At 45.0% G+C, this 26,549-nt stretch overlaps 1 protein-coding gene and 1 pseudogene across 6 annotated transcripts in view; one reads left to right on the forward strand and one right to left on the reverse strand.

Annotated features, from left to right (window-relative positions):
- The window catches only part of tut4 (terminal uridylyl transferase 4), a 101,542-nt gene that overhangs the window by 1,520 nt on the left and 73,473 nt on the right, over positions 1-26,549 (forward strand). Inside the window, exons 2-8 of one of the 6 annotated variants that reach the window (XM_086115428.1) lie at positions 111-230; positions 310-461; positions 626-742; positions 873-1,053; positions 6,780-6,868; positions 21,203-21,254; positions 21,623-21,692. In XM_086115428.1, coding sequence (XP_085971554.1) covers positions 330-461; positions 626-742; positions 873-1,053; positions 6,780-6,868; positions 21,203-21,254; positions 21,623-21,692 — 641 coding nt within the window. In that variant the 5' untranslated portion in view covers positions 111-230; positions 310-329. Of the gene's footprint in view, positions 1-94; positions 231-309; positions 462-625; positions 743-872; positions 1,054-5,362; positions 5,532-6,779; positions 6,869-21,202; positions 21,255-21,622; positions 21,693-26,549 lie in introns of those variants that run through there. The other 5 variants (XM_086115432.1, XM_086115429.1, XM_086115434.1 and 2 more) reach the window with 5 other exon arrangements.
- Positions 24,743-25,548, reverse strand: LOC147202027 (uncharacterized; annotated as a pseudogene).

Consider the following 26,549-nt stretch of genomic DNA (forward strand, 5'->3'; position numbering starts at 1 on the left):
ATTTTTACTGACTGAAAGAACAAGTTCTAGGGAAAGAGGGAAATAAATCTTTCTTTGCCCAAATCCATAGTAGGGCATTATGTCTTTATTCAAGGGACTGTTTTCTACAGACAGCGGCTCAGTTGCAAATAGAGAGACCAGCTCTCCTATTGTGCCAATTTCACATGAGAACTTCACCTTAGAACCAAAGAATAGTTTCATCGGAGCTCCTGGAAGTGACAAGCGTCATGGTGGGTTTTCACGAATCGTTTTCAACATTTACCTCTTTTTCACTAAATGTAGCCTGCTAATAAATGTCCTGTTTTTTAGGATTGAAAGCTGCAGCACTGATGCATCACACTGTTGAGGGGTGCACATCAGTGGGGCCAGTTACAATGGAAGGATCGCTGACGGAGCAACAGCTTGGCCTCCGACAGGCAGAGGAACGTCTTTACAGAGATTATATCCACAAGCTCTTAAAGGTATGGGAGTAATCAATCTGTTCATGTTAACTCATTGACAAGACCAATTTCAATCCTTAAGTGAAATTTGAATTCCTACTTTAAAATATGGTTGACTGAAATTGTACACACTTGTTATAAATGAATATTTGCAAGTGGAATATTTTTAATCTTTGTTTTCACAGCATTCCTCAGAATACCCAAAGTATAAATACATATGCAAGCTGTGTTCGGTTCATATCGAGCACATTCAAGCAGCACACAAACACATAAAGGAGAAGAGACACAAGAAGAACATAATGGTACGTGAATGCAACATTTTGTATTTGACCAAACGCTGAATTTTCAGTTACACTTACACTGAAAATAGTTTTTTAAATTTTAGGTTAAATGGGATTAGAGTAAAAATATGTTTTCGTTCTGCCATTTTAGGAAAAACAGGAGGAAAATGAACTACGTGCCCTGCCACCCCCTAATACCTTACAGCTAAGAGCCATTGACACAGCTGTTCTGGAAGCAGCCAGGCAGAAGGGGATTTCTGAGGAGGACTTTGATCATCGAAAGGCAGTGGTTATTAGGATGGAGGACATCATAAAGAAACACCTCTCAGGTTGTATGTTAATTAAACAATTAGGCCTCGATTTACTGTGAATACAACCCCTAGTAAAAAAAAAAAGAATCAGATTTATTGGCCAAGTATGTAAAACACAAGGGACTTATTTTCCCAGTTACAACCTGCCCAGAGGAACATAAATAAAACAATGACCAACACAGGGAGACAGAACAAGATGACATTCCACGTCCCTGAGCTAGCTTCTGTAGCCGAGGCTTGAACTGCCTTTGGCCGCCGCCTAGCTCATTTTGCACCTGACCCCTTTGGCCCCTCCCTTTGGTAGTGAGCTCATGGGAAGGAGGACCCACAATTCCTCTTCGGGCTGAGCCCAGCCCAGCCCCATGGGTAAAGGCCCGGCCCACCAGGCGCTTGCCAGCGAGCCCCACCTCGAGGTCTGGCTCCATACAGGGGCCTCGATGACCCGTGTCCGACAAGGGAAACCAAGGATCATATATTTGACCCATCATAATGGGTCTTTTGAGCCATGTTTTGTCTTGTCCTTTTGTCTTGACTCGGGGGCCACATTGACCGGGTCAACACAAGATACAGTACATACTGCATACTGTATGTTGACAGTCCATACCAAACATCAACAGAACAAAAGCATTGAAGTATTACCATACTTTTTTTTTTTAAATGAGAACAGTGAAACAACTATGGTATATGTCCTGTATGAACTTCCAAGTATGTTAACAACATACATGTGTGACAACACAAGCAACAAAGTGCAACAATATATTGCCCAAAAACTGCAGCATACAGTACAGGTATGTGACAAAATATAACAAAGCTAGGACTATTTGCTACAAAATGAGACGAGTAAAAGACCTAGTGGCTTTCTTTCCACTCACTCACTGTCTCGAACTTGACCTCCCCTCGATCACCACACAAGACAGCGTTGCTCAGCTGATGTCATGCAACGAACTTTTGAAGCCAGCCACGGGACGCTTCGAAGTCTTCCATGCCCGTAGCGCTATGGACCTCGCTTACTCTCTTATTAGCCTTAGACCTTACCTTAGACACCTTAGACAGCTGGCCAAAGTAAAACCTCTCCTCTCTCATGAACACTTTGAGACAGTAATTCATGCCTTTGTCACATCCCGGCTCGATTACTGCAATTCCCTTTACTTTGGAGTCAGACAGTCCTCCATTAAGCGCCTTCAGCTGGTCCAGAATGCCGCTGCCTGCCTCTTGACTGGTACTCGTAAGAGGGAGCACATAACTCCTACTCTGGCATCCAATACAATTGAATTGAAAAAAATTGAATTGAATTAGCGGTCCAGTTTGCGGAAAGTTTTAAGCACGATAATAGTCAAACCATTCCATGAAATGTTTATTTACTCGACTGTCCGTCGAGCCGCAAGCAATTCACTCTCAGCATGGAAATAGCCAGAATCGGACTGAGCAAGAATCGCTTCCTCGTTTTTCAAAGTCTTGTAGATTTGACACTTTCAGACTCCAAGTGTCTCCTGAATATTTCGTACTTTGTAACCCACTTCATTAAATCAGATACACTTCACTTTCTCTTCCACGGCCATTACTGTTCCTCTTCGTTTGGATGCCATGATCTACAGGATGTAAAAATTTTCGCAATTCTAGTAAAACTCACTGCAATAAACAGTCACTTGCATGTCGCTGTTTTGGATCCAATGATAGAAAATAGCGGCGCGACACACTTATTCCGTCGTATCGAGTGGGAGTTACTTGAGTTGGCGCTACTGCGGGCTTCCGTATCATCTCCCCCTCCCTCCCTGTGCTCTGCAACTTCAAGTAACTACGCCACCTGGCGTTGAAATGCCTGTCATTACAAGTCCAAATGAAATGAATGCAATCATTTGCATTTAACCTTAATTGTGTACCAACCTTTGGTGTGCCGGATTAAAAAGACTTAACGGGCCGGATCCGGCTCGCAGGCCGTAGTTTCCTCACCTCTGACCTAGGACCTGTTTGCTGTTGTTTTATTTTTAGTAACAACCTTTACAATACCACACTGCTACGGGGCAGTGTTGCCTCAACAAGGGGGAATGAGAGCACAAGTCTTTGGGGGTGAGTTCAGTTGTCGTACTGTTGGGCTAGGTGATCGGTTGCGAAATAAAGAGTTCTTCATACAAGTGGAGTTACTATTCAAGTTAACATTTGCCATGGGTGACCCTGCCAGGGGCATAAAGCCCTCGACAATTTAGATGCTTGGATTATTGGGACACATAAACCCTTCCACCACAGTAAGGTCACGGAGGAGGGGTTGTTACCAAAAAGTTGTAGTTTGGTTTCATCTGTCCATATGACATTCTCCCAATCCTCATCTGGATCATCCAAATGCTCTCCAGCAAACTTCCAATGGGCCTAGACATGTACTCTCTTAAGCATGGGGACTCCTCTGGCACTGCAAGATTTGAGTCCCTGGCGACGTGTTGTGTTACTGATGGTGGCCTTTGTTGCTCCCGCAGTTAATTTCTTCACACCAAGCTGCTTACCAATTGCAAATTCAGTCTTCTCAGCCTGGTGCAGGTCTATAATTCTGTTTTTAGTGTCCTTTGATAGTTCTATTGTTTTGGACATCGTAGTGTTTCAAGTAGGACTGTTTGAGGTTTATACTTATAAACAAGTTAAAGTGTGGCAATAATACAGGTAACCAGTGAAAGACAGAGGAGCTTGACATCATGCTTGAAGGGGACAAAATAGTTATTTTCCACCATAATTGGAAAGTGTCCTTGGGTGTCTTGAAAGGCGCATATAAATAAAATTTATTATTATTATAATTTGCAGATAAAAATCTGTCATTTTCTGGATTTTTTTTCATTTGATCTCTAACAGTTGAGGTACACCTATCAAGAAAATTACAGACCTCTCTCTTCTTTTTGTGCTGGGGCACACTGATTTTGATATAAATTACAGTGCATGACTTCCGCAGTATGACTAAGCCTGGTAAATTCATTTAGCCACTGCTCGTCAAAGCCACTGATTCGTGTGTTTTTGAGAAGATATGGAAAGAGGACTAAAAAATAGTTTGAATTATGTACATTTGGCTTTTTGTTATGCTCTTAATTCAAATCGGATTTATGTACTCTCGCCTTGCCGACTCGTTTTGTCCTGCCTTCTGACCCTCGCTATCACCAACCAGCCCCTTGTGAACTACTTTCAGACCTGACACAAATGTCCACAATTTGTCACTCCCTTTAATGATGAAATTTTAACTGCCTCTTATGTTAATTTCTCTGCTCTGTTTCACCTTGACTTTCCTCCTCTCTATGTTGCTTTCTCAAAAAGTGTCTGATTTTGCCTGCCGTATCTGCAATGCTAGAAATCATGAACTTTACTTTGACACGAAGGAAACTTTTATTTTTTTTCAAATAAATATGATATGCTTGGATGCAAAAAACGGGCACTATATACCTGTTTGTACCATCCGCCAGGGAAAGTCACGATGCCGATAGCACAAGCTAGTGGGAAAAACCCCAATTCGATCTGTTTCTTCTTCGGTAGTTGCTTCAGATCTTTCTGGTGCACTGATGTTGATACGGCGCCTCCATAGTGGCGCAACATTTAAATGACAGTTAAAATACATAGTTGCCGCAGAAAAACGGCAATTGCTCAATAAACACAGCTAGAGATTTGCACTCTGTTGATTGATATCAATCGGTCTGGCTGGGGGTGGGATCAAATTAGCTGGAGGCGGTTGCCACGCAATGTGCCATATTGTTCCCAGGGTTCGTACGGGTCCTTAAAGTTCATAAAAATCAATAAAAAAGTTGTAAAATTATGTTCTTAATTGTCCATAATTTTCAGGGAAATCTTCTAAAATCCATAAATATTAACCTGCGGTGTTCATTTCATTTGTGTATGTCATTTTCCCCACCCTTCCAATTCAAAGTTTTGTCGGAACATGCAGGACCTGGTACCCGCTCCGATTAGTTCAGATGATGATCACGTGATCACTTCGGGTAATTCCGGGAAACAACAATAGATTGACGCCATCCTGGGGCAGTGAATGGATGGTTTGGTTGCCGGCTCGGCAAACAATTACCGTATTTTCTGGAAAAATCTATTCATCGAATTTATCGATCTCAACAAGTGACAGACAAATATGTAGCGACGCCACTCGAGCGAAGCGCGCCTCAGCAGTCGATAGTCCGCTGCTCTCTGCTGTGTGTGCGTCAGCTAAGCTTAGCTGCTGTTTCGGCTAGGCTAGCGTTTTGTTGTCATAGATCAAAGCGTATTTGATTTGTGACGTCGGTTGCTTCCAAAAGACGTGCGCGTGCGTACATGTTCGCGCGGGCGCACACACAGCAGAGAGCAGCGGACTTTCGACTGCTGAGGCGCGCTTCGCTCGAGTGGCGTCGCTACAAATATTCCGGGACAATGCTATTTTCAAGTGCCGTGGCTGGAGAAGCTGGAGTTCAGTGTTTGGTTCGGAAAAATTGCTGGCGATTATACGTCGGCCTACTGCCGAGTGTGCAAGAAGGGCATCTCCGTGAGAGGTAAAACTTGTCATAGCCTCCTGGTCAAGTCAAATGCATTGAGGCACACAGCAAAACAGAAGAAAATTGATCGCCAAGAACTTGCAAAAGAGATTGAGGAGAAAACTAAGTCACTGTCTGCTATTCCCTAATTGTCATATCAGTTTCATATTTGTCATTATAAAACATGTCTGATCATTGAAGGTGATATGAGGGAAAATAATAGGGTTGGACCATTTGGGATTTAGACTTCTGACATGCATTTCAGCTGTTCAGGTATACTGGATACTGCTAAAAAGGGCAATCAGTACTACTATTAGTGAAACCAGACTTTTCTAAAACCACTCCAGGTGACCCATATGACCATTAGCTCTGTTCTTCGTGTTGTGTTTATTCGAAAATAAATTGAAGTTTTATATTTTCTCCATTTAAATTTTTCTTTGTGTGTTTTATTTGAGAATCAATTAAAAAATTTTTTTTCATTTTCCTACCCGTGATACAGATAGCAAAGTGAAAATTTGACATACAGTATGTCAAATAAAGGGTTAAGTGATTGCCCCTAAAAATAAAGATGTGCCCTTCCTTTGGCAGCAATGATTTGAACACCAGCTCAGTGATATGTGGCTTTCTGTTCAGCCCGTGTATTGCTGAGCGGGCATTAAATCCACCGTGAATCCCCCGCTGAATGGAGAAAAGTCCTTAAAAAGTGGCTAAATTGGTCCACAAAAGTCATTAAAAGGTCCATAAATAAAAAGCAAGTGGAAGAGTGGGAACCCTGGTTCCTTTCTGCTTGCTCTCAACAACTGTTTCTGACAACCACATTTCCACTTTTCCTTGATTTCTTTTTAGTGTTTCTTTGAAGCAGGGGTAGGGAACTCAGGTTCCTTGAGAGCCATATCCCGTCTTTTTTTGAATTCCTCCCTACTCCAACGCACCTGATTCAAACGATCAGCTCATCAACAAGCTCTGTAGAAGCCCGAAACGCTCATGATCAATTGAATCAGGTGTGTTGGAGTAGGGAGAGCTCTAAAACAGGAAAGATATGTCTCTCGAGGAACCGGAGTTACCAACCCCTGTTGGTAAGTTGACAAAATTCAACAACTGAATAAGCATACTCCAAGACTGATTCCTTAATTTTTGCCAGGGGTTGTCGTAGGATGCTGCTCACAGCTGTTAATAATCCGTCATACACATTTCATGTCTGTTGCACATTGAAAAGTCCTATACACCTTAATATATTTTTAATGTACGCTCTCCTTTATTGTCCAGCTTGCACTCTGAGTCTCTATGGTTCTTGCCTTACCCGATTTGCCTTCAAGACGAGTGATATCAACATTGATGTCATCCACCCATCCACAGTAAGTCTGTCAATTTTAGTCACAGCAACTAACACTTCTTATAGAGCGATTCTGCAGCATAGCATTGGAGCCTTAATGGATGTGGCGATAAGTACCTCTTTTACTTTTTTACATAGAACTCCGTGAAAGTGGGATGCTGTCCTAACTATCCATTTACAGTACTTTGCAGCATGCTTCCTAGAACAGTGATTCCCAACCTTTATTGAACCGAGGTACATATTTTTAGTTTGAAAAACTCATGGCACAACAAGCATACAAAAATGGATACACATGTCAATTGTATACTTTCTGCCATGTCAGACAAGATCATTTTTTTCGTTCTCGCTGTCACAGTCAGTTGCTGGCAGAGATGGATAAACAAAGATAAATTTTTTGTCATGAATAATTTTTTGACCATTCATTGAAATGTTATCATTTCTGGGGCACACATGAAGAGCTCTCACAGCACGCGGTGCCCAGACACACTGGTTGAGAATCACGGTCCTGGAATAAAACAAATATATTAAGGTATAATTACTAGTTACCCGCTAAAAAAAATGCAGTAGTAACGTAATCTGAGTGCCATAATATTGAAGTAATGTAATCCGAATGCTTTGAATTACATTAAGATAAGATATCCTTTATTTGTCCCACACTGGGGAAATTTACATTTAAGATTACTCTAATCTAATGTTTCTCAAATTGCCCTGGGGGCGCGCGAGGCTCTGTCAAGGGGGACACGTTTGACCTTGTGGAACATGCTTTTTTATTTTTTTACTGTCCTAAAATAACGTGCAGTTGCACCTCCACTACGTTAGGGGGCAGTGGCACTCTCATTGGCAGAGTTTGCGCAGGGAGCATTCTAAGGGAGGAAATAAGACGAGGCGTATGTAGCACTTGGCTTCACTGTGACTACGGTGGCAGACGAGGAAAGATCGGTGAGCTTACTGTGTCTAAAAATGTTGGTTGCGGACAGCATGAAGCTAAATAAATTAAAGCGCCACTTAAAGACATTACACCCCAATCAGTTAATTATTGATTTTATGTAATTTTATTTATTATTTATTTATTATATTATTTATTATTGATTTTATGTAATTTTATTTATTATTTATTTATTATATTATTATTGATTTTATGTAATTTTATTTTTCAGTGTTGTATGGTTTGACATGGTCAGTCAAAAAATATTTAAAGTTAAATTAAGGATTTAATGTAATTTTAGATGCACTTGAAATCTAAAGCTGTTCTTTGTTGTAAGTTGGGCCGTATTTCTTTCTTTTTTATTCTCTTATACGTTAATAAGGTTACAGTGTTATGCAAAGGTGTACTTTTACAATTTTATAGACAAATGATCCTATTTTTATATTTTATTTTAAATGTAAACGGTGCACATTCACCACATCGGCCACCAGCTTTGAAGCAACCTTCTTTGAAGTCGGTCGTGTTTTCCTGGTGCTCTGTGCTGTCATTTACCGTCCTCCTAAATACAACAAAGACTTTTTAAGCGACTTTTCAACCTTTCTTGCGGAAATCAGGCTGAGATATGATCATATCCTCCTAATGGGGGATTTTAATATCCATGTGTGCTGTCCGGAAAAAATGCTAGCAAAGGACTTCTTAAGACTTATCGACTCTTAATTTCGTGCAGTATGTGACCAGCCCGACACTTAAACAAGGTCATATTTTAGACCTTGTCCTTGGTTATGGTCTACCGGTGTCAAATCTGGAAGTCCTTGAAAATGGGATTTCTGATCACATGGCAGTTTTATTTGACGTAGTCTTATCGCATGCTGCTGTGAAATCTGCCGCTCCTAGTTTTAAACGCCGAATTTTTAACCCTCGCACTCTCTGATGCCTTTAATAACCTTTGCGTACCCTCGTCTAACACAGAGGAACTCACCTCTTGGTTCAACTCATCATGCCGTGCCATTCTGGATTTGGTGGCTCCTTCAAAAACTGTGCTCCCAAAACCTAAACCCGAGCCATGGTTTAACGACATTACCCGCGCAGCTAGGCAGGGGTGTCGCAAAGCCGAACGCAAGTGGAAAAATGACAAATTGCATGTCTCTTATCGAATTTGGAAAGACTGCTGGCGTAACTACCAGCTCACAGTAAAAGAGGCCAAAAGAGAACATCTGTCGGACCTATATTCAAGCTAACCATCACAACCCATGCGCACTATTTAAACCCCCTCTGCCTACTTGCTCAGATTCTTCACCCGAGATGTGCAACAGATTCCTTCAGTTTTTCATTGATAAGGTCTCTACAGCTAGGACTGCGGTCTCAAATACCGCATCTGACCCCTCTGTCCATGTTCCATGTTCAGCTGTGCTAAATTCTTTTGAAACTGTGTCTTTGACGCTTTTGGAGGATGTAGTTCGCCAGACGAAGCCATCTGGCTCCCTCTGCGACTCTCTTCCCCCGCATTTCTTTCAGGAGGTTCTCCCGAGTGTTGGTGCATCGGTCTTGGATATCATCAACAGCAGCCTCTCTTCTGGTATAGTTCCCCAACAGTTTAAACATGCTGTGGTACAACCCTTGATCAAGAAACCTGGTCTTGATGCAGATGTGCTGTCAAGTTTCAGGCCCATTTCCAAACTGCCTTTCATTTCCAAAATTCTGGAAAAAGTGGTGCACATGCAGTTGAAATTTTTCTTGGATAAACATAACATCTTGGAGGTCTTCCAGTCAGGTTTCAAGACGATGCATAGCACGGAGTCAGCCCTGTTACGCGTTTCTAATGACATCCTCCTGGCAAATGACTCTGGAGACCACGTGTGTCTAGTTTTATTGGACTTAACTGCAGCATTTGATACAGTGGATCACAGTATTCTGCTGACTCGTTTGCAGCACTTGGTGGGCATTGGCGGCAGTGCTCTTGAGTGGTTTAGGTCCTATTTAGCTGACAGAACCTTCTGTGTCAGCCTTGGCTGCTCTGAGTCACGCACTGCTCCCCTGTCATGTGGTGTTCCACAGGGCTCAATTCTGGGGCCTCTGCTGTTCTCGCTGTATCTGCTCCCATTGGGTTCCATCTTAAGGAAACATGGTATTCCCTTCCACTGCTATGCAGATGACTGCCAGATCTATGTCCCACTGAGCAAGAAAGACGCCTTCTCATTAAGGCCACCCCTATCCTGTCTGGAAGAAATCAAAACCTGGATGGCACAAAATTTCTTGAGATTCAATGAAAAGAAGACAGAGGTGATATTGTTTGGTCCCAGTGGCCCTTGTACATTCCATCCTGTAGACTTGGGCCCCCTGTCTCCTTATCTTAAGTCAACAGTCTCAAACTTGGGCCTTAAAGTGGACAGTGATTTCAAACTCGATCGGCAAATTGGTGCCGTTGTTAAATCCAGCTTCTTTCACCTTAGACAGCTGGCCAAAATAAAGCCTCTCCTCTCACATGAACACTTTGAGACAGTAATTCATGCCTTTGTCACATCCCGGCTCGATTACTGCAATGCCCTTTACTTTGGAGTCAGCCAGTCCTCCATTCAGCGCCTTCAGCTGGTCCAGAATGCCACTGCTCGCCTCTTGACTGGTACTCGTAAGAGGGAGCACATAACTCCTACTCTGGCATCCCTTCACTGGCTCCCCATTCATTTTAGAGTTATTTTCAAGATCCTCTTATTTGTTTTCAAATCTCTGAATAGGCCCGGCCGGGCTCAGCCCGAAGAGGCAACGTGGGTCCTCCTTCTCATGGTCTCACCACCCGTGGGAGGGGTCAAAGGGGTCGGGTGCAATGCGAGCTGGGCGGCAGCCAAAGGCGGGGACCCTGGCGGTCCGATCCTCGGCTGCAGAAGCTAGCTCTTGGGACATGGAATGTCACCTCTCTGGCAGGGAAGGAGCCCGAGCTGGTGTGTGAGGTAGAGAAGTTCCGACTGGATATAGTCGGACTTGCCTCCACACACAGCCTGGGTTCTGGTACTAGTTCTCTCGAGAGGGGTTGGACTCTCTTCCACTCTGGAGTTGCTCATGGTGAGAGGCGCAGAGCAGGTGTGGGCATACTCATTGCACCCCGGCTCAGTGCCTGTACATTGGGGTTCACACCGGTAGACGAGAGGGTTGCTTCCCTCCGCCTTCGGGTGGGGGGACGGGTCCTGACTGTTGTTTGTGCATATGCACCAAACGGCAGCTCAGCATACCCACCCTTTTTGGAGTCCTTGGAGGGTGTGCTGGAGAGTACTCCTGCTGGGGACTCCCTTGTTCTGCTGGGGGACTTCAATGCTCACGTGGGCAATGACAGTGAGACCTGGAGGGGCGTGATTGGGAGGAACGGCCCCCCCGATCAGAACTCGAGTGGTGTTTTGTTATTGGACTTCTGTGCTCGTCACGGACTGTCCATAACGAACACCTTGTTCAAACATAAGGGTGTCCATATGTGCACTTGGCACCAGGACACCCTGGGCCGTAGTTCGATGATCGACCTTGTGGTTGTATCATCGGATTTGCGGCCGCATGTTTTGGACACTCGGGTGAAGAGAGGGGCGGAGCTGTCAACTGATCACCACCTGGTGGTGAGTAGGCTCCGATGGTGGGGAAAGATGCCGGTCCGTCCTGGCAGACCCAAACGTATTGTGAGGGTTTGTTGGGAGCGTCTGGCGGAATCCCCTGTCAGAAGGAGTTTCAACTCCCACCTCCGACAGAGCTTTTCCCATGTTCCGGGGGAGACGGGGGACATTGAGTCCGAGTGGACCATGTTCCGTGCCTCTATTGTTGAGGCGGCCAATCTGAGTTGTGGCCGTAAAGTGGTTGGTGCCTGTCGTGGCGGCAACCCTCGTACTCGCTGGTGGACACCAGCAGTAAGGGATGCCGTCAAGCTGAAGAAGGAGTCCTATCGAGCCTTTATGGCCTGTGGGACCCCAGAGGCAGCTGACGGGTATCGACTGGCCAAGCGGAACGCAGCTTCGGTGGTCGCCGAGGCAAAAACCCGAGCGTGGGAAGAGTTCGGTGAGGCCATGGAAGCCGACTTCCGGACGGCTTCGAGGAAATTCTGGTCCACCATCCGACGTCTCAGGAGGGGGAAGCAGTGCACCACTAACACTGTGTACAGTGGGGATGGGGCACTGCTGACTTCGACTCGGGACGTTGTGAACCGGTGGGCAGAGTACTTCGAAGACCTCCTCAACTCCACCAACACGTCTTCCTTGGAGGAAGCAGAGTCTGAGGACCCTGAGGTGGGCTCTCCTATCTCTGTGGTTGAAGTCACCGATGTGGTTAAAAAGCTCCTCGGTGGCAGGGCCCCAGGGGTGGATGAGATCCGCCCGGAGTTCCTCAGGGCTCTGGATGTTGTGGGGCTGTCCTTGTTGACACGCCTCTGCAACATCGCGTGGTCAACGGGGAGAGTGCCTCTGGATTGGCAGACCGGGGTGGTAGTCCCTCTTTTTAAAAAGGGGGACCGGAGGGTGTGTTCCAACTACAGAGGGATCACACTCCTCAGCCTCCCTGGTAAGGTCTATTCAGGGGTGCTGGAGAGGAGGGTCCGTCAGGAAGTCGAGCCTCAGATTGAGGAGGAGCAGTGTGGTTTTCGTCCCGGCCGTGGAACAGTGGACCAGCTCTACACCCTTAGCAGGGTCCTCGAGGGTATGTGGGAATTCGCCCAACCAGTCTACATGTGTTTTGTGGACTTGGAGAAGGCGTTTGACCGTGTCCCTCGGGGAGTTCTGTGGGGGGTGCTTCGTGGGTATGGGGTACCGAACCCCCTGATACGGGCTATTCGGTCACTATACCACCGATGTCAGAGTTTGGTTCGCATTGCCGGCAGTAAGTCGGAATCGTTTCCAGTGAGGGTAGGACTCCGCCAAGGCTGCCCTTTGTCGCCGATTCTGTTCATAATCTTTATGGACAGAATTTCTAGGCGCAGCCGAAGCGTTGAGGGCGTCCGTTTTGGTGGCCTCAGTATTGCATCCCTGCTTTTTGCAGATGATGTGGTGCTGTTGGCTCCTTCAAACGGGGCTCTCCAACTCTCACTGGAGCGTTTCGCAGCCGAGTGTGAAGCGGTTGGGATGAAAATCAGCACCTCCAAATCTGAAACCATGGTCCTCAGTCGGAAAAGGGTGGAGTGCCCCCTCCGGGTCGGGGGAGAGATCTTGCCCCAAGTGGAGGAGTTTAAGTATCTTGGGGTCTTGTTCACGAGTGAGGGCAGGAGGGAGCGAGAGATCGACAGGCGGATCGGTGCAGCGTCTGCTGTGATGCGGACGTTGTATCGGTCTGTCGTGGTGAAGAAGGAGCTGAGCCGAAGGGCGAAGCTCTCAATTTACCGGTCGATCTACGTTCCAACCCTCATCTATGGTCACGAGCTATGGGTCGTGACCGAAAGAACGAGATCCCGGATACAAGCGGCCGAAATGAGTTTTCTCCGCAGGGTGTCCGGGCTCTCCCTTAGAGATAAGGTGAGAAGCTCGGTCATCCGGGAGGGGCTCAGAGTCGAGCCGCTTCTCCTCCACATCGAGAGGAGCCAGATGAGGTGGCTTGGGCATCTGATTCGGATGCCTCCTGAACGCCTCCCTGGTGAGGTGTTCCGGGCATGTCCCACTGGGAGGAGACCCCGAGGAAGACCCAGGACACGCTGGAGTGACTATGTCACCCAGCTGGCCTGGGAACGCCTCGGGATCCCCCGGGGAGAGCTGGAAGAAGTAGCTAGGGAGAGGGAAGTCTGGGCTTCCCTGCTAAAGCTGTTGCCCCCGCGACCCGGCCCCGGATAAGCGGTAGAAGATGGATGGATGGATGAATCTCTGAATAATCTCGCGCCACCTTACCTCTCTGAGCTCATCCGCCCCTACACACCTGCCCGGCGCCTCAGGTCTGTGGACCAGACTTTATTAGAAGTACCAAGAACTAAACTGAGGCTCAGAGGGGATCGAGCCTTTTCTGTTGCTGGTCCCTCTCTCTGGAATGACCTCCCACTGAACATTCGGCAAGCCTCCTAGCTGCCCATCTTCAAAACCCTCCTCAAAACTCACTTGTATTCTTTGGCCTTCGACTCAGCATGACTTAGATTTGTTCTTGGTTTTACTGTTTGGTGCTTTCTACCGCCTTTATTACCGATTTGTCTTACTGTTTATTGTGCATGTTAAATTGCTCCATGTACAGCACTTTGTATGCAGCGATGGCTGTTTGAAAGTGCTCTATAAATACTGTTGACTTGACTTGACTTGCCTATTTATAGTCGTGCAGGGGTGGGGGGGGGGCGCGAGATGTTTTCCTCTTCCTAGGGGGGGCAAGACAGAAAATAATTGAGAACCACTGCTCTAATCCTATATATCCTAAAGGAGATAAAATACAAATAAATATTGCTGCAGTATGTATTTGTATACAGCGGACCTGACTATTTGCAGATTACAGGGACCAGGCTGGCCCGTAAATAGAGAAAATTCAGACATAGATAGATCAGTGATTCTCAACCAGTGTGCCACTGCTGGGGTACATTATCGTAAGCGTCTTCCCTCACTGTGCATGTCCATTTATTTGCTCACAGCAACACCGCACCGACTGACTGGAATCACCGCAGTCCATTGAGCCTCATGACAATTGTAACAATTTATCCACTTGTTTGGTCATGGTAGCAGAGGATGGTTTTCAACTACAGAGTATCGCAGAAATGTGATGGAAGTGAGGCCATATTAGTGCTGGAAAAACAAAGGTAGTATTTGGAGATTTGTTTCGGACTTGGACAAAAAAAAAGCAGGCGCTTGCTGGGCCTCGAAGCAAGAGCCAGAAAGACTGCTTTGAAAATGTCCGCGGATGATCCACATATTGACAACGGCTTGGAAACACTTCTCGCTTCGTAGGACATAGTGTTTTTGAGAGAAGAACAAGACCGCGCTTATGAAGCGTACTCCTATTTTGACTCGATACCCAAATACTGTGCGGTGTCCATGGAGTGCTATATAATAGACTTCAAGCAAAGATACAATCGGATGACTGCCTGATGCTGTGTTAGCGATTAAAAACCTGGATACGGCGTATCTTGAGGAAAAGAGTAGACAGCTAGCGCTTCTGGCGTGATTTTTTTTTTTTAGGAAAAATCACAGCGAGCAATGGCAGCAAGACAGAGGAAACAGCTTTTTTTCACTGATCAAAAGCCTGCAGTACCGGGGAAAGAGCGGGCAGCGGTAGCAACAGTAAGATACAAATCCACTCAACAAATATGATAAGCCAACAAAATGTGCTGGTTGCCAAAGCATGTAACCATTGGGCCAAAGATTCTCCTCATTGGAAGAATGAAGTCAAGTTGACAAAAGATGAAAGTGTGGAGGAGTGTAATATTACACTTGTGAAGTCCTTGTCGTCACAACAGAGATGTCTTCAAAAGAAAAATGGGTCTGCAGAGGCTCATTCAAAGCTCCGGAAATACTGACAGATTGTTTCGTCATTCTGGAGGAGCTCATTCGTGACTATGAGATATGCCAGAAATACCACAGGACCAAGCCCAAGCCTGCGGTGGGCAGCCCTTAGCCTCTGAATACAATGAGACAGTGGCAATGGATCTACAAGATCTGGAACCTCTGTGTGGTACCTCCACATCGTTGATCACTTCATATAATTTAACTCTGGAAACATTGTGAGGACCAAGAAACCTCCGGAGATCCTCAGCTCCTTCATTCACTTGTGGATAAGTATCCACGGTGCACCCAAATAGGTCTACACGGACAATGGTGGAGAGTTCAATAATGAACAGATTAGAGACATGGTGGATAGAATCCAACATCGAAGCAAAAAGTACAGCGGGATACAGTCCCTGGAGCAATGGACTGGTGGAAAGACACAGCATGACAAAACGGAATGATCAATGTGCATGGTGAGAGTCCACACCTGCTTGTATTTGGACACAGTCCCAATCTTACGTCTGTATGAGTTGATAAACTGCCTGCTCTAGAGCATACTAATAGGAGTACTAGATGAGGGCAACACTTAGCTGCATTACATGTTTCCAGAACAGCTTTCACAGCAGAATAAGAAGGGCATTACGCAAGCCACTGAGATCTACAGATCAGAAATTTGAACCACGAGACAGTGTATTATAAATGAGTACAGTGAAACTCCTCTAAAACGTAACCTACATGGGCGAAAATACCCCCTAATAGGAAAAAAATCTTCATGCATTAACACCATTCCCATTCTCCTGCCCACCATATGACGAAAAACTCCCGTTGCGTTATACGAAATCATTTTCTCTGCTCTAGCCTCGCGAAACGATTCACTACAACCAAGTCTAATCCAACAGAGACCTCTACTGCTTCGTTCGGAAACAGCAACCACCACACTGGTGTACACAGCTCCGAGTTTCCTGAACGCAACATACTCATAGCTGCTCTGCCATTGGCTTACCGAGCATCATCCTGGCCTCCGATTGGCCAAGAGGGACCTCACTGTCAATGTGTGTAGATACTGTAGCTAGATCCGTGGAAGATAGAGTGGAATGCATCCGATGAGCTGCTCAAAGTAAATTGCTTATGGCTTGACGGACATTCAAATTAACGAACGTTTCCTCGAATGCTTTACTTGTTATCATGCTAAAAACCTGACGCTAACTGAAGCGCTAATTACAGAGAAGGCGAGTTCCATCGCGCTCACTATGGCCATCGAGGATTGGATTGGATAAAACTTTGTCAAATGTACTGTATGTGTAACATGTAACATACAGCACAGATGAAATTTCTTCCCTCTCAACATAAAACAAGAGGAGCCGCTGCGGGTGTCCGCGCCGCTATCAAAAGAAAAGTTAATAAAAAAATCACAAAATAATACAAAACAACACATGAGACACAGACAATCGTGCAATCTTAACCACTTTCCTGCATACACTTTGTTGTCTGAAGCAGTTATAGATGAAAGAGAAGCGAATCAAAGTGTCTATTCACCAGTGAATCAAAGACGTCATGCTGCAATGTGCACACGTCTGCTACAAGCTAAGCTTGAAAGCAACAAGAAGCTGTAGCGTCCATTAACTAAAAAGAGAGATTGGCTCTCTTCTCCTGTCCCATGTAAGTCCGCTTCAATTCCAAGTCACGACTCCCAGTTCCACATACGCATCGGCGCTCTGCTCTGACGCTCCTTTCTTCTCATCGTCGGCTCCTCAATCCATGCATCCATCCAGGCGCAGACTGTCCATCAGCACCGACCTTTTCGCTGAACAAAGCGGGGCTGTGAAAATGCAGCCTACTTCAGGCGCAAGACACAAGCGCCCCGGGAATGTCCAGCAACGACAGTCAAATATGTCCCGTGGCTGGCTTAAAAGTTCATTGCATGACATCGGCTGAGCAACGCTGTCTTGGGTGGCGATCGAGGGGAGGTCGAGTTAGAGACAGTGAGATGGTGGAAAGAAAAGCCACCGGGTCCAGGAAGTATCTGTTATTGTTAGATTCAGATGCAGCATGAGCGTTGCATTGCTAAAATGGCTACAAAACGGACCTTTGGATGTCAAGCAGCTAAGACAAGAAGTGCTCTGACGCTGGAAGAGAGGGTAAAAGTGATCGAAATGAAAGACGGAGGAAGCAAAATAAAAGACATTATCTAAGAAAGTGAAAGTGTGAAAGTGAATGCTGATCGTAAATTTCACAATTTCTTTCCCTTTTTTTCTTTCTACACTAACGATATGAAGTGTCACATAAGTGTGTGCTCATACTTATGCGCTTTTGGAATAAAAATAAAGAGTACACATACGATTGTGTGTGCGTGTACACCTTCGTTTGTGTTTGTGTGGGTGTGTGTTTACATCTGAGATCAAATTTGCTACAGTGAAAAACCCCCTGTTGCAGAGATGTGTTCCTCGAGCCGGTCCTTGGCCTCGAGGACCGGCTCGAGGACCGAGGGGCGGTCCTTGGTCCTTGGCCTTGGCCTCGTAGTCAAGTCCTTGGTCCTTGGCCTTGGCCTCGGATTGCCGGTCCTCGGACACAATGAGGGATTAGAGCCTCGAATCCCTTGCATAAGGACCGCAAAAATCACGAAGGAATCTAATAAATTCCATCGAAGAAACCCCATATTGATGGATTAACTCTGTCGCTTTAAGAGGGGCGGGTCTGCCACTGACAGGTAACAGTTAGCGCAACGTGTAAAGAGCGGCATCACAGTTAGTTTCAATCACGGTTTGTTGCGTTCGCGATCGGCAGTTTGAATAGCGTGTAAAGCCTTTCTGTAACAGTGGTGTCTTTTATTTAGTTATTTTTGCACAGTCGTCACGTTTGTGCGGTCGCACTAGAATGTTTGTTTGAACCAAGTAATTTGCGTTACAGCTGGAGTCAATAATGTCGGTACTTCACTTCCGGGTTTGGCCGTTGGGATTTGGAGTCCTTTTGCTCGATTCCAGTTTTGTTTGCTGAATGCTTTCTCATGTTTGGAATAATGAATATTGATGATACATAGTTAAAATCATGGTTGATTTCATTATCTATTATTATTATTATTATTGTGAAGTTGAAGGTATTAATTAATGTAGTATTAGTGGTAGTGGTAATAATAGTAGTACTCAGAGAATGGTTAGAGATTCAGCCATCTCGTTACCTCTGTGTCCCGCGTCCTAGACGCATAATTTTCCCACGGGACGCACAGTTCCAAACAATGTGCGTTTTTGGGACGCAAGGAAATTTCTCAGGCAAAACAAACAAAAAAACTATGGCAAGCCTGAGGATTTCACAGTAACAATCGTTACCGGAAGCGTGTCGTTTCCGTGGCGTCATTTTCACGGGACCGAAAATTAGTTTAATTATAAAAGTCACCGCACTTGAATTGACTGTGTGATCCACGCGATTTCACTGCGCCTGTATGTGTGTTTGTGATGTGGTGTGGTGTGTGAGTGTGTTTCTTCTAATTTCCTTAATTTTGTTTCGTTTTCAGTGTTTGGGGGGGGGGGGGACACAACAGATGACGTTATGTGCGCATGCGGGTTGTTATTTTAGTCCGCAAACTGAGGAATCGCGCGGATGAAAGTTTGAGATGGCGGCGAAAAAAAACTCGTCCAAAGGGTTTATCACTAAACTCACCTGTGACGTATGCACAGAACGCGAGAGTGAAATATGACGCGAGGCACGATTACGAGGCAAATTGGTCATTAGATTTGTAGGCTAATCGCTGTGAAAAATATTATGAAACAGTATTGGTTATTCTATAATTTATTGGTTGTAGCATGGTAACTTTATGAATAAAATATTTGTCAGAAGGTGGAGTAATGCTAATGTTAACTGTTGGTAGAACTAATGATGACGTGTGATAAATTCTTTCCTCAAATTGATCGTAGATTACACATGCATTGTCTTGGGAAGAGGATGTCAAACCACATCAATCACTTACCTGTATTAATGATTACCAGTCAATTAATCTTTGCAGTGTGAGATTGAAAAAAAATACCCATGTGGCATCATCAGTACATCAGTACATCAGTACACCAGTTTTTGATCCATTTATTTTTTGGAATAAACCTGGAGTACACAGCTGCTGATGTAATGTTCATTGTTAATGCATAGTTTTCAAACATTGACCCTTGAAACATTATACTTTTGAGTTTCGGAATTCTTGATTATGAATATCAGTCAAAATAGAAAAATGGGTTCCCATGATGAACGTTTACTGAACCCAACATTTGTTATCGTGGTTTCCCATTGGGTAATCCGACGGAACCGAAAAACGGTTACCATGAATTTCCGAAATCCTCAGGCCTGCTCCTGAATTATTTAAATTTTTGCAGCATTTGTTTATCATTGTAAGTATATGTTGTTGTTTGTGTTATTATTATATGCAATTGAATAAGTAGACCCTTTCAGAATTCGAAATTTGGGACTCTCTCAATCCATAATGGCACTGATACTTTTCTGATCAGCGAGTCCCTGGGACTCGCTGCCGGTAAACTGTAAAATTATCACTGAGAGATTACCGCTTTTTCTGCAGTCAGTGATTGACTTCTATGCAAAGTCATTTCTCAACTTGTTCCGTGCCATCTCATGCCTGTTGAGTGTTGATTTACTTCATATTAAGAAACTACTGCACTAAAACATTAATTCATAAATGTATACCATATGATTTTTTTTTCTCAGTATAAATAACACGTACCCTGACTGTTCTACTCATGAATAAAAACACTTCATTCAAGCGTTAGGGAGTGCAAAGGGTTATGATGGAGGGGTGTTGCAAATCATGAAGACCTGCCAAGTGGTATGATAGCATTGTTTTATACATGTCCTCGGTTAGGCCTCAGTTTCAAAATCAGTCCTTGGTCATTGGCCTTGGCCTCGGAGGCAAGTCCTTGGTCCTTGGCCTTGGCCTCGGAAAATTTCTCAAGTCCTTGGCCTTGGCCTTGCCCCGGAAAATTTTCCAAGTCCTTGGCCTAGGCCTCGGGTTGCCGGTCCTTGGACACAACACTGCCCTGTTGTGAAAAATGTCTTGCTGCAAACATGATTTTGTTGTAGAGGAGTTTCACTGTAGATGTGGAAGGGTCCTGCTGTATCTATTTGTCAGGATGGCACTGTAATCTTCATAAGACATAGTGAAAACTGGAAGAACAATGTTTATGAAGAGAATTACTCACAATTGTCAAAAATGTGTTACTACTAGGTGGGTTTGTACACTGAAAGAAACATCTAATGGTATTGTCCTTAAAGCTCGCCTTGTGGTGAGAGGTTTCGACAATATCCATGCGGTACATAAAGATTCTCCTCCATGCGCATCAGAGTCACTCTGCTGTTAGCTGTGACATTTGAAAACAAATGGACAGTTCATTCGATGGACACTAAGTCTGCCATTTTTCAGGGAATGGACCTCGAGAGAGATATTTACCCCCCGAAGCTGTCGTGGACAGCAGCACTATTCTATAGATGCTAAAGATATGTGTGTATGGACTTGCGGACGGTTTCCTCTATTGGCACAACAAAGTCAAAGTCAAGCAGCTCATGCTGAAGACTGGTGATAAATGTCACATGTTGACCCAGCCTACAGTATTCTATTGGCAAAATAAAGCAGTCTGAGATCACAGGAGTATTGGCGTGTCATGTGGATTATTTTCTTTGGGCAGGGTCACAGCACTTCCATTTCCAATGTTGTCAACTGCTTTGAATGTGGGCCATGAAGGACATAAGTTTTCACATGCTGGGATGGATATTGCAACTGTTGATGGTCTAGTGCTGGGGGGCCAAACTCAGGTCCTGCAGGGCCGTTGTCCTGCATGTTGTCCAAGTCTCCCTGTTGCAACACACCTATACTGGTGTGCTAATGACATAATTGAATTATGTCAATGCACAGAGCTGCTTTGGATGTGTGAACCTTCACTGACAAGGTCTGCCATGGCCTTCATTTTCTATTATATACAATTCTTTAAGCATTCCAAGTCTTACACATTGTATTTTGCAATGCTTTTGCATCTAGATGACACAACCGGAAGTCCTGATTCAAGTGCTTGACATCCTGAAAAACAGCAGTAAGTTTTATTCAAACTTGCCATTAGTTCAGGCTTAATGTATGATTAAATATATAAGTCAACTTATTTGAGCTTCATGGCAATGGCTGTGAATACCTATGAATGTGATGTCTGACTTTTAATAAATACAAATACATTTGAAAAAAAAAGTTGTAATCATGGCGTTTTGTGTGCAAAATTCATTTTTGGAATAAGAGTGCACAGTATAACTATCACTTTTGATTCATTGACATTCAAGAATGATCAATTTCCTTGTTCTATAAGTAAGCTCTCATGTAAAATTTGTTTGGAAAGTTGTAACTGGATTACTGCTTGAATCTATTGTGGGGTAGTGTGACTTCATTAACTGTAATTCTTCCTCTTTTTAGCTGAATTTTCAGAGGTTGTGTCAGACTTTCATGCCAAAGTTCCTGCCATCATCTGTCGTGATGTCAAAAGGTCAGTGAGAGCTCTGTCCAGTTCTGCCTTCATTTGTGTTTCCGAGGGTGTGCTCATTTGTCAACCATGTCATTCATCCATCCATTTTCTGATCCACTTATCCTCACGGGGGTCACGGGCGTGCTGGCGCCTGTTCCAGCTGTCTTTGGGCAGTAGGTGGGGTACACCCTGAACTAGTTGCCAGCTAATTGCAGGGCACCCTTCGAGGAACAACCATTTGCGCTCACACTCACTCCGAGGGACAATTGAGAGTGTTCCATTAACTCATTGAATCATTTTCACTGGAGCAACCCCCTCAATCCCTCACATTTTACTGAATTTTGACTGATTTGCAAGGCCCACAGAAGTTTCTGTTCTATGGCTATATATACATGCAACCTGTCAAAAGAAAGGTGAGACCCTCTTCTTTCAGCAGAAAAAGAGAAAAAAAAGATAGTTTGTTTCTATCTTTCTCCGTTCGTTGGCAATCAGCATTAGAAAACTGCTAAGTTTTATGAAAAAGGCTGATTTTCTGCAGAAATCCAAAGAAAATGAGCTTTTTGCAAAAGCATGCATTTCAAGCATCATTTCAAGTTTTAGACTATTTTTTGCTTTTGTGACAGCTCAAATACCTCAACAATGTGTTCCTCCTACCTATAAATTATAGAAACATAAAAAGTTGCAAATATATCTTGCTGCAGAGTGAGGTACAATAATTTTATTTACCTTTCTTTCCACCACCAAAGCGAGGAGTCATCTTTTGGCTTCTGGTTGGACAATCTGTAATTTATAGAAGTATGTACAATTACCACACTTTTATTTTTCTATTTTTTTATTGTTGCTTTCCACTTACATATCAACATCTCTCACACACACACACACACACACACACACACACACACACACACACACACACACATACATGCTCGCAGACTGCTATTTACACCATTCATTCCACGTTGCTCAGCATCCAATTTGAAATGAAATGGAATATGAATTTAACACTAGTGGTTTTAGCAGAGCTGAGCGTGCCAAATATGTCCTGTTTCTTTTGTTTTGTTTTGTTTTTTTAAAACCTATGGCGACATGCAAGTCAGCACATTTACGGCACATATTTTCATCCACATCTACGAGACGCATCAACCGTACATAAATGATTAGTGTTACTGGCAACTTTATAGTACAGCGGGGAATGTAGCGGTGCATAAAAGTGACCGATGAGGCATAAGAAGTGATGAAGTTTTGAATGGGAACTTGCAAGCTAGTCAACAGTTACCTCCTCGTTCCAGCGGCTCTGGCGAGAATTCTCAGCTGCTTTCTGTTATGTCCGAAGGCATGTATTCGTCCGACAGATAGGGATCCAAATCGCTCTCCAGTTCATCGTCTTCGCCGTCGTCATTACGAGACGATTCCAGCGAATCGCTGACGTGTGCCCGGCGTTGGACATGCGAAGCAATGCGGCCTCTTTGCCGTCATCGCTGGAAGTCGCCAGGGAGACGATTTGTGGGCGATGTGCGACACGGGAGGCACAAAATGCTCTGCCAAGCGATGGTCCCTGACGTGGAGCATGTTCATCTTCATCAGATGAACTCGAAACTCGGCGTGAGCTATGCGGGCCGTGTGTAGCACGCCATGTTTGCGCAGGCTGACCTTCGTTTGACGGGTGCTGCTTTCGATTACGTGACCGAAGCGTCATCTTCTCTTCCACACAAACACCATATCCTTTGTTGTTTTGTTTCGAGGACGCTTTTATACCGAAAAAAACAATCCTTTTTAGGTAGTTTCCTTTTCTCCATCGTTGCTAGTTGCTAATGTTCCAATCCACTATCCACATGCGCCCCTCCTCCACTATGCGCCCTTTCTACGACTTCTGCGGCCTGATCCTGGTGGATATTTGCACAACTGCCACCTGATGGCCATTTTTTTGCTATTTAACATTGCCGTCAAGCCTAATCCTTTGGTGAGAAGTTGCATCAGACTCTCTTGCACCCTCCCCCATGAAAAAACGTGATTGACGTATTAATACGTCATGGGGAGGGAGCGGCTATGCGCTAATTGACGTATTTATACGTCAAATTGTGTAAATGAGTTAACCTGCCATGCATGATTTTGGAATTTGGGAGGAAATTCGAGTACCTGGAGAAAACCCACACAGGCCCGGGGAGAACATGCATACACCACACAGGAAGGCCGCAGCCGGAATGGTACCCTGCACCTCTACACTGTGTTCGCCTCAACCATGTGATCAGTTTTTTTATTTTTTTATTTTTTTTGGTTCCCCTCTCCAAAAGACGTAATGTAATTTCTCGATTACATTCTCGAGACATTGAGGAGGCGTAGTACTCATACATAAGCTTCAAAATGTCATGAAATGCATTTTGTTGAAAATAATTTGGGTCAGTGTAAGTAAATTCTTCATTTACACACCCGTGTGACCAGTAAATTGGCTTTTATTAAAAACATTTCATTACGAGACATATGAATTGTATTTTATTTTAAATCCTCGTCTCACTCCTCGGGTGGTGTCCGTCCCCCATTCAGCTTGGGTCCTCTACCAGAGGCCAGGAATCTTGAGGATTATGTGCAGTATCCTTGCTGTTCCCAGCACTGCGCTTTTCTGGACTGAGATGGCCGATGTTGTTCCCGGGATATGTTGCAACCACTCATCTAGTTTGGAGGTCACTGCCCCTAGTGCTCCGATGACCACAGGCACTACTATCACCTTTATGTTCCAGACTCTCTGCAGCTCCTCTCTGAACCCTTGGTATTTCTCGAGTTTCTCGTGTTCCTTCTTTCTGATGTTTCCATCACTTGGGACCGCTACATCCACTACAACGGCTTTCCTCTGCCCTTTCTCTATGATCACGATATCTGGTTGGTTCGCCATTACCATCTTGTCAGTCTGGATCTGGAAGTCCCACAGGATCTTCGCTCTGTCATTCTTCACCACCTTCGGAGGTGTTTCCCATTTTGACCTTGCGGTTTCCAGTCCATACTCCGCACAGATGTTTCGGTAGACTATGCCAGCCACCTGGTTATGGCGTTCCATGTAGGCTTTCCCTGCCAGCATCTTAAACCCTGGAGTTATGTGTTGGATCGTCTCAGGTGCCTTTTTGCACAACCTGCACCTTGGGTCTTGTCTGGTGTGGTATATCTGGGCCTCAATGGCTCTGGTGCTCAGGGCCTGCTCCTGAGCAGCCAGGATGAGTGCCTCTGTGCTGTCCTACAGGCCAGCCCTGTCTAGCCACTGATAGGACTTCTTGAGATCAGCCACTTCAGTTATGGTCCGGTGGTACATCCCATGTAGGGGCTTGTCCTCCCATGATGGTCCCTCTTCCAGCACTTCATCCTCTGTTCCCCATTGTCTGAGACATTCTCTGAGTACGTTATCTGTTGGAGCCTTCTCCTTGATATATTCATGGAGCTTGGATGTTTCATCCTGGACAGTGGCTCTCACACTCACTAGTCCCCGGCCTCCTTCCTTTCGGCTTGCGTACAGTCTCAGGGTGCTGGATTGTGGATGGAACCCTCCATGCATGGTTAGGAGCTTTCGGGTCTTAACATTCTCTTCCTTTGGCTACATTATTCCTGCAGGGTATCTGATTACTGGCAGGGAATAACTGTTTATTTACCTGGGTCTTATTCTTGCCATTGATCTGGCTTCTGAGGACTTGCCTCACCCGCTGGAGATATTTGACCGTAGCCGCTTTCCTTGTTGCCAGTTTGAGGTTGCCACTGGCTTTTGTGGTATCCCTAGGTACTTGTCGCTGTCCTCAATGTCTGCTGTTGTTCCTTCAGGGAGTGAGACCCGTTCAGTGCAGACTCCCTTGCCTCTCTTAGTTACCATCCGATTACATTTCTCAGTCCCGAATGACATCCCGATGTCACTGCTGTAGATCCTGGTTGTGTGGATCAGGGAGTCTATGTCCCTTTCGCTCTTAGCATACAGCTTTATGTCATCCATGTAGAGGAGGTGACTGATTGTAGCTCCATTTCTGAGGCGGTATCCATAGCCTGTTTTGGCGATTACTTGGCTTAGGGGGTTCAGTCCTATGCAGAACAGCAGTGGGGAGAGTGCATCACCTTGGTGGTATATGCCACATTTGATGGACACTTGGGTAAGTGGCTTGCCATTGGCTTCAAGTGTGGTTTTCCATATCCTCATCGAGTTCACAACGAAGGGTCTTTAGGGTCCTGTTCACCTGATACAACTCCAAGCATTCAGTGATCCATGTATGTGGCATCGAGTCATAGGCATTCTTGTAATCAATCCAGGCTGTGCACAGGTTGGTATGTCGGGACCTGCAGTCTTGTGCGACTGTTCTGTCAACCAGGAGCTGATGTTTGGCTCCTCTGGCATCTTAACCAATGCCCTTCTGTGCTTCGCTCATGTACTGATCCATGTGTACCCTTATCTGAGCCGCAATAATGCCTGACATGAGCCTCCATGTTGTGGAGAGACAGGTTATTGGCCGATAGTTGGATGGGACTGCACCCTTTGAGGGATACTTCATGATCAGGATCGTTCGCCCTTCGGTTAGCCATCCTGGGTGAGTCCCATCCCTCAGCAACTGGTTCATTTGAGCTGCTAGGCGCTCATGGAGTGCTGTGAGTTTCTTTAGCCAGTAGGTATGGACCATGTCCGGGCCTGGTGCTGTCCAGTTTTTCATGTCTGAGACTATTTCCTGTATGTGCAAAACTTCACAAAGCACTACAGTGCAACACCTCTAGAACGAAACCTACATGGGCGAAAAAAATGTGAAAAAAATCTTCATACATTAGCACCCATTATCCTGCCCCCCCCCCCCCCCCCCATCTGACGAAAAAAACCCCTGTTGCGTTATACAAAATCATTTTCTCTGCTCCTGCCTCGCAAAG

This window comes from Hippocampus guttulatus, chromosome 7, assembly GCF_054856545.1.
Source record: "Hippocampus guttulatus isolate MCC_2025c chromosome 7, RoL_Hgut_1.0, whole genome shotgun sequence".
In the NCBI taxonomy this organism is placed as follows: Eukaryota; Metazoa; Chordata; class Actinopteri; order Syngnathiformes; family Syngnathidae; genus Hippocampus; species Hippocampus guttulatus.